This window comes from Stegostoma tigrinum, chromosome 18 (genome assembly GCF_030684315.1).
Source record: "Stegostoma tigrinum isolate sSteTig4 chromosome 18, sSteTig4.hap1, whole genome shotgun sequence".
Classification (NCBI taxonomy): Eukaryota; Metazoa; Chordata; class Chondrichthyes; order Orectolobiformes; family Stegostomatidae; genus Stegostoma; species Stegostoma tigrinum.
In genome coordinates this window covers 223,802-237,044 of record NC_081371.1, presented here as the reverse complement: position 1 = coordinate 237,044, position 13,243 = coordinate 223,802, and the positions used below count along the sequence as shown (strand labels likewise).

Here is a 13,243-nt window from a genome sequence, read left to right as displayed (position 1 = left end):
GGCTGCTGCATGATGTCTTTTATTGACTTGATGTATTTAAAATAAACGCAGTTTTTGTTTGGAATTTCCTTTTACCTTTTTGTCTCTGGACCCTGTAAATAGGAGGTTTTGTTGTGTAATTGTGTTGCTTTCAGTTCTTCATCTTCAGCTTTGCTCAACCCTTTCTCATTAGATTTGAATAATAAAAGACCCCTCCTAAGCTCTCCACTGTCTTCCATAGGGCAGAAGATATAAAAGTCTGCATACATGTATGAACAGATTCAAGAACAGCTTCTTCCTCCTGTTATCACACTTTTGAATGGACTGCTCAAATGTTAATGTTGATCTCTCACTCAGCACCTTCAGTGTAGCTAGAACACTGTGTATTTTGCAGTCTGTTCTCTTGCCATGATGCAGTTTGGTGTGATCTGCCTGTAGAGCATACAAGAACACTTTTCACTGTCTTGGTACATGTGACAGCAATAAGTCAAATTTTAAAAAGCAGCCACACTCTACTACTGTCACTTTATATGATTATGGAAGCTAAAGAGGTGTAAGAACAGTGATCATGGGACACTTCATATTCTAGTCTAGATTGGGAAAGGAATCGCATCAAGGACAAAATGGGAAAAGAGTTTTTACAGAGTCATACAGCACAGAAACAGATACTTAAATCCCACTTGTTCATTCTGGCCAGGTATCTCATAATCCCTCAACCTTTCTTAATCATGTACATGTCCAAATTTTTAAAAATGTTACTGTACCTGCATCTACCACTTCTGGCAGTTTGTTCCATATACGCACCATCCTACGTATGAAAAGATTGCCCCTCAGCTCTCTCTTAAATCTTTCCCCTTTCAACCTTAAAACTATGCCCACTGGATGAGTTCAGAGATGGGAGGAACTACAGATGCTGGAGAATCTGAGATAACAAGGTGTAGAGCTGGATGAACACAGCAGGCCAAGTAGTATCAGTGAAGCAGGAAAGCTGATGTTTTGGGATTTCTGAAAAAGGGCCAAGGCCCAAAATGTTGGCTTTCCTGCTCCTCTGATGCTGTTTGGCCTACTGTGTTTATCCAGCCCTACACCTTGTTACCTCACTCCTCTAGATTAGAATGCCCCACCCTGAGGGAAAAGATCTTATGGCCATTCACCTTGCCTATGTCACTCGCGACTTTAAAAGCCTTATTAGGTCACCCCTCAGCCTCCAATACTCCAGGGGGAAAACAAGCCCCAGCCTTTCCTTCTCACTTAAACTCTCTAGACCTGATAACATCCTTGTAAATTTTGTCTGCACTCTTTGAAATAATAATATCCTTCCTGTAGCAGGGCTATACACTTACCCGAAAGGTAGCCTCACCAATTTGCTTTACAGCTGCAACATGATGTCCCAACTCCTATACTCAATGCTCTGACCGATTAAAGGCGGTGTATGATGTGTTTACCTTCACCATCCTGATTCCCTATGACACCACTTTAAAGGAGTGATGCACCTGACCCCTAGGCCTCTCTGTTCGACAACATTTCCCCCCGGGCTTTACCATTTAACTGGGTAAGTCCTGCCCTTGTTTGTTTTACCAAAGTGCAACATCTGCATTTGTCTAAAGTAAACCCGTCTGCCTCTTGTCAGACCATGTGACTCAGCCAATCAAAATCCCATTGTACTTTTAGGTAATCATTGTATCACCAATTTTGGTATCATCTACAAATTTATTAACCATGCCACCTTTTATTCCCATCCAAATTGTTTATATAAATGACACAGCAGGTGTGTTCAGGAGACTTTATTCTGCAGAATCAACAGTGCCCTGTACCATGTTCAACAAGAAAAATGTGATCAAGCAAAGTGGATCAACTGTTAATAGGAAAACGTTACAAGATGATATATGGGTGATCCATGTTCTTTCTCAACCGATCTTGAGTAAAAATATTTAAGCTAATTTTACTGGATTGTGAACTGATCTGCCTCAGTAAATTGGTATCAAAGAATGGCAAGTATAACTGCAGATGAACAGCGAACTGTTTTTATAGAGTGGAGAATTTGTGCCACCTAGGTACGTTTCCTTTAGGAGGCAAGTGAGATAGCCAAAGCCCGAGCTCCCTGCATGATAGCATATGATGAAACAGAGGAAAGATGTTTGTGACACATGTCTGGTGGATAACATAAGTGAGAACTAAGTTGAATGTAGAAAGTTCAAAGGGGAAGTAAAATTACTCGAATGGGAGCTGGTGAGTGGGTGGAAAGAGAGTGAGAAGATGTTGACAACTGAAAGAGAATCCAGAACTTAAATAGTAAAGGTGCCAAATGAACAGACATCCTGGAGATGAATTTCAATGAAGAGAAATGTGGGGTAACGCATTTTGGTAGGAGAAATGTGGAGAGGCCATACAAGTTCAATGGTACAACTTTGAAGAGAGGACCGGAGTAGAGAGACTCTGGAGTTCAAGTATATAGTTCTCTGAAGGTGATCAGGAAAGTTGAAACAGCTGTTAAGAGGCTTTTTAGGATCTTTGGGTTTATAAACAGTGGCAGAGAGCATAAAAGCAACGAAGTGATGCTATTCCTCAGTGGTTGGTACTGCTGCTTCACAGCGTCAGTGACCTCGGCTCAATTCCACCCTTGGGCAACTATTTGTATGGAGTTTGCATATTCTCCTCATGTCTGTGTGGGTTTCCTCTGGTGCTCTGGTTTCCTACCACAGTCCAAAGATGTGCATATTGGGTAGACTGGCCATTCTAAATTGCCTGTAGTGTCCAGGAATGTGCAGGCTAGGTGGATTAGCTATGGGAAGTGTAGGATTACAGAGTGGGATGGGCCTGGGTGCAAATGTTGTTCGAAGGGGTGGTGTGAGCCCAAATGGCCGAATGAACATAAAACGTAGAACAGTACAGCGCAGAACAGGCCCTTCGGCCCTCGATGTTGCGCCAACCTGTGAACTAATCTAAGCCCCTCCCCCTACACTATCCTCAACGGCCTGCTTTCACACTGAGGGAAACCTGTGATTCCGTGCTGTCCTTGGAGAGGCAACCTCCATTTGAGGTGTTCAAAATTATGAAGAACTTTGACAAGGTAGAAAAGGTTATTCTGTTTTCATTAGTTGTTATATTAATAACTAGGGTTCACAATTTCAAAATTGTCAGCAAGAGATCTAAGAGTGAAATGAGCAATTTCAGGTTAGAATGCACTGCCTGAGAGAGGCAAATTCCACAGATTTCTGAAGAGAGTTGAAAAATATTTACAAGTAATGAATTTTATAGGGCTATGGAAATAGCGTTGGAGAATGGGACTATTGGGCAGCTCATTCAGAAGCTGATAAGTGTGCTGTGATGAATGGTCTACTTCTGTCCAGTAAAATTCTTGATTCCATATTTTAACACCAGTGTGTGGTAAAGGAGAATAGGACTGAAGGAAATGACCGTTAGTTGGGAAATTATGCTGGGAAATTTGAGTTTCAATGCTAATAAATCCTCAGGGCCTGATAAATTACATCTGTGTGTTTAAGGAAGTGGTCCTTGAAAATAGCGGATGCATTAATGGTCACTTTTAAAATGTTACCGACTCTGGAACAGTTCCTAGGAATTGGAGAGTGGCTAACGTAACCTCACTACTTTAAGAAAGAGAAAACACCAGAATTATAAACTGTTTAGCCTGACATCAGTGATAGTGAAAATGCTAAGTCCATTAAATGACAGTGTACTTAGGAAATCAGTGATAAGAATGAACTGAGTCAGCATCATCTTAGCAAATCCACTGGAAATTTTTCACGGATGTTGTAATTGAGGTGATAAGGGGAGCCTTGTACATTTAGTTGCACTTTCAGAAGGCTTTTAATAAAGTCAAAAGATTATACATGCATAATTAAAGCACATAGGTTAGAGAGAGTGTACAACTGACTTTGCTAAAGAACCTGTTGGTAGGCAGGAAGCAGAGTAGAATGAACAGGTTTTTTTTTCCAGTAGCAGGCAGTGTCCTGTGCGATACCACAGGGATCAGTGCTTGGACCCTGGCTATTCAGTATGTATTAACGATATAGATATGGGAACTAAATATAATATCTCCAAGTTTGCAGATGACAAAGCTGGGTAGGAGGGTGAGCTGAAAGGTGGTTAGCGATGTGACAATAAAACTAATTCATTCATTCAAATGCACAATGTGATTTGGACCAGCTGAGTGGAAAAGTGCATGACAGATGACGTATAATGTGGATAAATATGAGGTTATTCACTTTGGCATCAAAAACAGGAAAGCAGGTTATTATCTGGATGGCAGTAGTTTGGGGAAGGGTAAGGCGCAACAAGGCATGCGTGTCCTTCTACACCAGTCACTGAGAGAATGTGCAGGAGGTTTAGAAGGATTTTGAGGCAGTGGTATGTTTGCCTTCATAGTGAGAGGATTCAAGTACAGGAGTAGGGATATCTTGCTGCAGTTGTACAGGGCCTTGAAACCATACCTGGAATACTTGTGTACACTTTTGTTCTCCTACTGATTTGTGGAAGGATGTTGTGGTTATGGAGGATGCAACAAAAGTTTACCAGACTGATTCCTGGGATGGTAGGACTGATGTATGAAGAGAAACTGAATCGGTTAAGAATATATCCGTTGGGAGCTCAGAAAAATGAGGGGTATTCTAGATTCTGAGAAACACGATGAGACAAGGTAAACTCAGGAAGGAGGGGTCATAGCCTTAAAATATAGGATAAACCATTTAGGACTGAGATGAGAAGTTTCTTCACCGAGAATGGTAAGTCTGTATAATTCATTTCCATGGAAAGTAGTTGAGATCACAACGTTGAATGTTTTCAAGGAGTTATAAGTAATTGTTGGGGGTTAAGAGATCAAAGACAGAGGGTGAAAGTGGGAACAAGGTAAGAGTTGGATCATTAATCACAATTCTGTTGAATGGTGATGCAGGCTCAAAGACACAAATGGTCTATTTCTGCTTTATTTTCTGTGTTCCTGTTTCTGTCTTGTCCATTCACACCCAGCTTATGTAGGCTATCTTTTAGAGTTTTATCATAAGAAAGAGACTTGTCTTTCAGTTTTTAATTAACCTTGTCTTCAGACCAGTCTGCTCAAGCTCTCGTCAGTTATTCACTTCAGTGTTGTGTAGTCTAATTAACTGTGATATTTAGACAAAAAGACTGATCAGCTGCATCTTGTTTTATTGACTAATGTTGGATTCCGCATCTAATAAACTGTATTGTAAATCTGAATTCACTCAGACATGCTTTCACTGTTTTTGGGTTATAGCACTTAATTTTGATATGCACACATTCCTTCAGAAAACATTTGAGACAAAGCCCAACCGATTGATGTTTCAATAGGGCAAGCTTCATGTATTTTTCTTATTTCGGCTGACCTAGCAAAGGTTATGGCCATCACCTATAAGTGGCAGCCATCATTGACTAAGTACTTAGAGTATGCTGATGGAATTAATACTGTTTGGGAGACCCCTGAGTTTGTGACCTTGCTGTTCCAAGAGAGGTGAAGAAATAGTCCTGCCTTTTCCTTAGCTCATGTTGTACAGGTCTACTTATTAGGGCAGTGAGAGAATGCGGGCTTTGTGGACTTCACAGATGGAGAGCACCAAGCAAGCTGCTAGTGTCCCATGCTCCTCTGCTTGATTGTAACAACATCTGCAGCTTTTAAAAATTGTGGGTGTTGCTGACTTGATCAGCATTTATTACCCATCCCTCGTGGCCTTGGAGAGTAAGGTGATGAGCTGCTTTTTTTTTCAACTGCAGATGTCCTCAGGATATAGTGACACTTTGTTGGAAGGGGATTCTAGGGTTTTGACCCAGTGATCGCGAAGGGAAGGTGATAGAATTCTAAGTCAAGATAGTATATGCTTGGATGGGGACTTGCAAGTGGTGATGTCTCCCGTGTATCTGCTGCATCAAATAACAGATTCCTGGTTTTTGTGGAGCTTCAATATGTGAAGCAATCTGTTATTGCATTGTCAGTGCAGATGGTCATACCTGGACTATGATGATGGTCAGGCCATTTTCTGTGTGAGACTCTGTCTATGTGCCACTGCATATATTACTCAGTATGAATTGCCATTGTTCAGTTACAGCATTTTAAAATACACTTGGATAAACACATGAAAAGGAAAAGCTTGGAGGGATATAGGTTGAATGCGGGCAAAGAGAACTAGTTTAGTTTGGGGAAAATGGTGGACATGTATCAATTGGACCGAAGGGTCTGCTTCTGTGCTGATTATGACCATTCTGTCACAGTCCGAAATGTTAGTCACGTCTGTAAAGCTGCACAGGTATGAGTTGTTTCAATTAGCAGCGAACACGAGAGCTCATACTTTGCACTTGCCCTTATTGACTTGTTTATCTCTTGCAGATTGACCTGTATGTCTGTCTTGTGTGTGCACGTGGGGATGATGAAGACCGCTTACTGCTTTGTGATGGATGTGATGACAGTTACCATACTTTCTGTCTCATTCCTCCCCTAATGGATGTGCCCAAGGGAGATTGGAGATGCCCTAAATGTGTGGCAGAGGTAAGATGCTGTTGGTTTTTATTTCATGTTGTTGTCAGATTCTGATGGCCGAAGAAGGGTCTAGGCCCCAACGTCAGCCTTCCTGCTCCTCTGATGCTGCTTGGCCTGCTGTGTTCATCCAGCTCTACACCTTGTTATTCTCAGATTCTCCAGCATCTGCAATTCCTATTATCTGTCAGACTCTGATGACTTGTGGGTCTTGGAGGATATTTTTACCTTCCAAGGCTGTTTCACCCCTCCTCTTCTGAAGAATCAATCCCCACTTCTGATCTTGTGTTGGAGAGAAGGCCAATGGTAAAACAGCTGGAGATGGTTGTGCCTAGGACTGTTCCTGAAGAACTGCAGACATGTCCTAGTGCTGAGATGAATGGCCTCCAACAACCATGACTGTCTTCCTCTGTACTAGGTATGACTGCAACCAAGAGAAAGTTCATCTCCTGATACCCATTGATTCCTGTTTTGCTGTGGCTCCTTGATGCCACGCTGGCTCGAATGCAGCCTTAAAGTCAACAGCTGTCAATTTCACTGCACCTTTTGGAATTCGGTTGTTTTGCCTATCTTTAAAGCAGGCTGTAATGAGGTCAGAAGGTGACTGGTTCTGGTCAAACCCAAACTGGATGAAACTGAGCCAGTTATTGCTGAGCAGGTATTGCTTGACAGCCCCGTTGATGGCACCTTCCACTACTTTGCTGATGAATGAGAACAGACTGGGGTGGTAATTGGCTGGGTTTGACTAGTCCTGCTTTTTATGTAGAGGATATACCTAGACAATTTTCCACATTGTTGGGTAGGTGGTAGGTTGCAACTGGACTGGAAGAGCTTGACTAGGAGGTGGCATGTTCTGGAGCACAAGTCTTCAGTACTATTGTCGGAATGTTGTCCGGGCCCCTAGCCTTTGCACTGTCCAGTGCCTCCAACAGTTTCTTGATGTCACATGAAATAAATCGAATTGCCTGAAGACTAGTATTTGTGATGCAGGGGATCAGTGGTGGAGGAGGCCAAGATGGGTCAACCATTTGGTAATTCTGGCAGAAGAATGGCTGTGAATGCTTCAGCCTTTTGCATTTTTGTTTTGGTCTCTTCAATCACCAAAGATGGGGATGTTTGTGGAGCTGCCTTCTCCAGTGAGCTGTTCAGTTGTCAACTGCTGTTCATGACTGGAGTGAATTGATCTGCATCAAGAGAAGATTTGATCAGGGACAGCAAAATCACTTTTTTGGATGCAGGCCATGCCTGATACGTCTGTTGTTTTTTGTTTGTTTGTTTTTTGAGGTGACCAGGTGCAGTTGATGTAGTTTAAATGGATTTCAGCAAAACCCTTGACAAATTCTCACATGGAAGTTTGAAGAATATGAAAGCATGTGGGAAGTTTTTGGATGACTCCAAGATTAGCTGGGTTATTAATTGAGAAAGTAGTGGGTTACAAGAAAATATAGATGTGTTGGTTTGAGAAGATCAGTGGCAGATGGAATTTCATCCTGTTAAATGAGGTAATGCATCTCAGAAGAAATGATGATAAGACAAGGGAGGGTGGCTGTGGATGGCAGGATAGTAGGAAGCTTGGAGGGACAGAGGTGGGCTGATAGGGGTGAAGATGGCAGGACAGGTTAATAGGGAAGTTGAAAAGGCAATATAGGACCCCAGTAGAGGAATAGATTATAAGAGTAGGAATGTCATGTTTGAGCTGTACAGAACTTTGACTAGGTCACAAGTGGAAAACTGTTTCCAGTTCTGGACACCACACAGGAGGAAGTAAGTGACTGCACTGAAGGGGGTGCACAGAACTTTGAGGATGTTGCCTGGGATGCATCACTGTAGCTAAGAAGAGAGATTGAATGAATGGGCTCGGGCTGTTTTCTTTGCAGCGGAAAAGATTGAGGGTGTGACTTGACTGTGAGATTGAGGGGCATAAAAAGGTGAATTGAAAGCAGCTTAGCTGAAAGTTCCCCAACGAGGTGGTAGAATATTAAGTGAAGGACAGGCAGGTTTAGAGGGAATTTGAGGAAAGCTTTTTTTTCCCACCAGAGGTAGTGGGAGAATGCACAGCCTGTGGGGTTGTGGGAGCGGTTAATGGAGAGAGAGGTAGGAAACCTTGACCACTTTAAGGGTTCGTCAATGGGTAGCTGAAATGTCAAAACATTCAAAATTATGTGCCACGTGGTAGAAAGTGGGATTGGTATCGATGTCAGTGCAGATTCAGTCGGCTGAAGGGCTCTGACTGATTTATTTTTCAATGTAGGCGCAGTTGTTACCGTGCTATTGTAAGTGTAACGTGCTCAGGTCATGGAGAGGAGGCAGCAAACTGGAAAGTCCTGTAGGTAGAGGAGAGAAGATGCTAGCTACAAAATGCTTTGGGAGAATGACTCCAACACATTTAGTCAGTGGCAGTGCTTCAGGAGGATGTGTCTCATGAAGTAGCTTATCACATTTGTGCTATTCCTTTGTACCAAACTTGTGCTGGTGATCATCCAACTGTTCCTAAAGAGCAGGTACTATAATACAGTTTGTAAGCATTTGAGGAAGTATCCTTTGCAATTCGAGGAAACTCGGTTCTCTTCTGAAGAATGCAAGGTGGGATAATGGGGTGCCTGGATTCAGCTAGGTGGTAGATTCCCTATGAGTCAGACGCTGTCCACTTCACAGGTTGAGGAGGAAGAAGAATAGTCACCAATTGGGCACGTGCAAAGTAGCTTGAGAGTTTCAGTTCTATTCCAAGGAACTCCTCATACCAAGTAATACATCCTATTCCCCAACCAGATATCCATTGTCAAAAGCAACCAAGGAGTGCAATCGTATGATTGGTCATGTCCTACCTTATACTAACAATGTCAAAAAAAAACACAACTAATCCTGAATGTCCACCTTGTATTGCTTGCAGTGTGGACAGTCTTGTTTGGCTTCATTTTCCCAGCCAAGTGCTACTTCAGTGGCTGCAGTGTGCCTGTTGGTGAGTTGCTGATGTTGGCCGAGGGACTGCTGGATTTTTTTTTTGGTTTGGACCCTTTTTTTCCTGCTGCAGCAATGTGATGTAAAGAAGCCCCTCACATGTCCTGTAGTGGAAGCTGCGACACTGGTTACAGACATGCTGATCTAACAGTGCTCAGCCCTCCCAGGGGAAAAGGAATGGCTTCAACACAGACTCATAATTTGCAGCAGAAATTAGGGTGCCTTAACTTCTGTTCATGGCTCACTTTGTAGGAGGTGCTAGGTGGTTCTGTGAATGCTCCTTCGTGCTGTCCCACATGCTTACCAATGCACCATGCATTTTGGCATGTGATGTGAGCTCCTGTAATTCACCTCAATTGAGTTACCTGCAGTGGAATCTTGAACTTGAGATGTCGAGGGTGGGTGAGAAAGGAGTTGAAGCTGGAGGTCAGCCATAAACATTTTGAATGGCAGAGCAGTCATGTGATTTATTCCATCTTCTGTTTCTTGACTTCTTTTCTTTTAAAAGCAGAGAATGTGCATGAGGGGTAAATGACAGGCAATATTCTCGTTGCACATATGTTGCAGCTTTTTGTTTGTCTTGCCAAGGTCATAAGTGTGTACCAAACTTTTTGCCATGGAGTATATCAGGATTTTTTTATGCCTTTTCGCAATTAGAAGCACATTTTTCATTTCCTTGGCTTGATCTCAACAAGGAAGAGAGGCAAATGGACTTGTGGTTAGTCTAATTCCCTTCATGTCTAGAAGAAGATGGATTCTGAAGTTAATTACTTGTTAAAACAGTTTCATCATGGACTTGTGATTGCATCTTGTTAGATTTACTTAAGGGAACTATTCACCAAATCCCTACAATGTGGAAACAGGCCCTTTGGCACAACCAATCCACACCGACCTTCGGAGCATCCCACCTAATCTACATATCACTGAACATTGGGGAATTTAGCATGGCTAATCCACCTAGCCTGCACATCTTTGGACTGTGGGAGGAAACCCATGCAGACAGAGGGAAAATGTGCAAACTCTATAAGACCATAAGACACAGGAGCAGAAATTAGGCCATTCGGTCATGGCTGATAAGTTTATCGACACCATTCTTCTGCTTTCTCCTCATAACCCTTGATCCCCTTGACAATCAAGAACCTATCCATCTCAGTCTTAAATTTACTCAGTGACCTGGCTTCCACAGCCTTCTGTGGCAGTGAATTCCATAGATTCACCCCTCTCTGGCTGAAGACGTTTCTCCTTATCTCTGTTCCAAAAGGTCTTCCCTTTCGCTAAGGTCGTGCCCTTGGGTCCTACTCTCTCTCTTACCAATGGAATCATCTTCCCAACATCCACTCTATCCGGGCCATTCGGTATTCTGAAAGTTTCAATTAGATCCCTCCTCATCCTTCTAAAACTCCAATGAGTATAGTCCTCAAATGTTCCTCATATCCACACAGACAGTTGTCCCTGGATGGAATTGAACCCAGGCTCCTGGCACTGTGAGGCAGCAATGCTAACCATTTTAGAAGAAAAGTTAGGAATCCCCAAATCTAGTTCTACACTGAGTTTTACCTATTGCCTTGCCTCATTCCTTCCAACTAAAATTTAAATGTCAACTACTGGCCCGCTCCACCAGCCTCCTGACAAATCACAATATATGTTAACTTGGTGTCATCTGTGCGAGTATTGAAATCTCCCATCAAAAGCAAGCAACAGCGTGAACTTGAAGCTATTTTTTCTATCCGCAGATATTGCTAAGTTTGTCCAATATTGTTTGCTTGTTTCAGATTTTCAGCATCTCCATTTTGCCTTCATTGCCCTATTACCGATACGGGGAACCCCTCATTGTGTCCCTTTCTTCAGGCTCAAAGCAGCCATTCACAACAAACTACTCTCCTACCTCTGTCATTGGTTTCAACTTTGTTGACCAACTGAATTACATAGCACTTTGACTTTCCAAAGATATTTGATAACATATTCTGGATTAAATGTGCTACCTTCATCCAAAATTTATTCCTTGGTAAAAATTTCAATGGTTATTCAAACACAGTTTGTCTTTAACAAATCCATATAAGCTTTATCCTGTCATTGTCTAATTGACTGTTGAATTTGTCCCAAACTTTCATTTGTGAAAGCTTTCCTGCTACCAAACCTGTTGCTGATCTATAGGAATGAAGTACTTGTTTGTGCAAGTGGAAATAAGACTATAATGTCAGGAATGAGCTTGAATTTTCCTATAACCTTGGCGTTCATCTTTCCTTTTTCTCTTTCCTCTGTGTACATAGGCATGCAGTAAACCTCCTGAGGCATTTGGCTTTGAGCAGGCAGTCAGGGAGTACACACTCCAAAGCTTCGGTGAGATGGCAGATAATTTCAAGTCTGACTACTTCAACATGCCAGTACATGTGAGTATCTTTTATTATGTCTGCAGTCCTTGTAGAATAACTTTGACTCTGACAGCAAGGATCCCCAAGCAAAACAGCAATCAATGGGACATAACAAAGTGTGAAGCTGGATGAACACAGCAGGCCAAGCAGCATCTAAGGAGCACAAAAGCTGACGTTTCGGGCCCAGACCCTTCTTCAGAGAGGGGGATGGGGAGAGGGAACTGGAATAAATAGGGAGAGAGGGGGAGGCGGACCGAAGATGGGTAGAGAGGAGAGAATAGGTGGGGAGGGGATAGGTCAGTCCAGGGAAGATGGACAGGTCAAGGAGGCGGGATGAGGTGGTAGGTAGGAAATGGAGGTGCGGCTTGAGGTGGGAGGAAGGGATGGCTGAGAGGAAGAACAGGTTAGGGAAACAGACAGGCTGGGCTGGTTTTGGGATGCAGTGGGGGGAGAGGAAGAGCTGGGCTGGTTTTGGGATGCAGTAGGAGAATAGCTGAACTTGTCCTCCCCCTCAACAACTTCTCTTTCGATTCCTCCCACTTCCTACAGACAAAGTGGGTGGCAATGGGTACCCGCATGGGCCCAAGTATTGCCTGCCTCTTTGTAGCTTCCCCTACTGCACCTACACAGGCCCCAAACCCCACCTCTTCCTCTGTTACATTGATGACTGTATCGGCACCGCCTCTTGCTCCCCAGAGGAGCTCAAACAGTTCATCCACTTCACCAACACCTTCCACCCCAACCTCAAGTTCACCTGGGCCATCTCCAACACATCCCACACCTTCCTGGACCTCTCAGTCTCCATCTCAGGGAACCAGCTCGAAACTGATGTCCATTTCAAGCCCACTGACTCCCACAGCTACCAAGAATACACCTCCTCCCACCCACCATCCTGCAAAAACCCATCCCCTATTCCCAATTCCTCTGCCTCCGTCGCATCTGCTCCCAGGATGAGGCATTCCACTCCCGCACATCCCAGGTGTCCACGTTCTTCCAGGACCGCAACTTCCCTCCACAGTGGTCGAGAACGCCCTTGACCGCTTCTCCTGCATTTCTCGCAACACATCCCTCACACCCCGTCCCCACCACAACTGCCCAAAGAGGATCCCCCTCGTTCTCACATACCATCCCACCAACCTCCGGATACAACGTATCATCCTCTGACACTTCCGCCATCTACAATCCGACCCCACCACCCAAGACATTTTTCCATCCCCACCCTTGTCTGCCTTCCGGAGAGACCACTCTCCGCGACTCCTTTGTCTGCTCCACGCTCCCCTCCAACCCCACCACACCCAACACCTTCCCCTGCAACCGCAGGAAGTGCTACACTTGCCCGCACACCTCCTTCCTCACCCCCATCCCAGGCCCCAGATGACCTTCCATATCAAACAGATGTTCACCTGCACATCTGCCAATGTGGTATATTGTA

The 13,243-nt window shown here is 43.6% G+C and overlaps 1 protein-coding gene across 5 annotated transcripts in view; it reads left to right on the top strand.

Annotated features, from left to right (window-relative positions):
• kdm5a (lysine demethylase 5A) overlaps positions 1-13,243 on the top strand; it is a 210,290-nt gene that overhangs the window by 45,958 nt on the left and 151,089 nt on the right. For all 5 annotated transcript variants that reach the window (XM_059652252.1, XM_048549592.2, XM_048549593.2 and 2 more), the window contains 2 exons: positions 6,335-6,493; positions 11,710-11,829. In XM_059652252.1, coding sequence (XP_059508235.1) covers positions 6,335-6,493; positions 11,710-11,829 — 279 coding nt within the window. The remainder of the gene's footprint in view (positions 1-6,334; positions 6,494-11,709; positions 11,830-13,243) is intronic.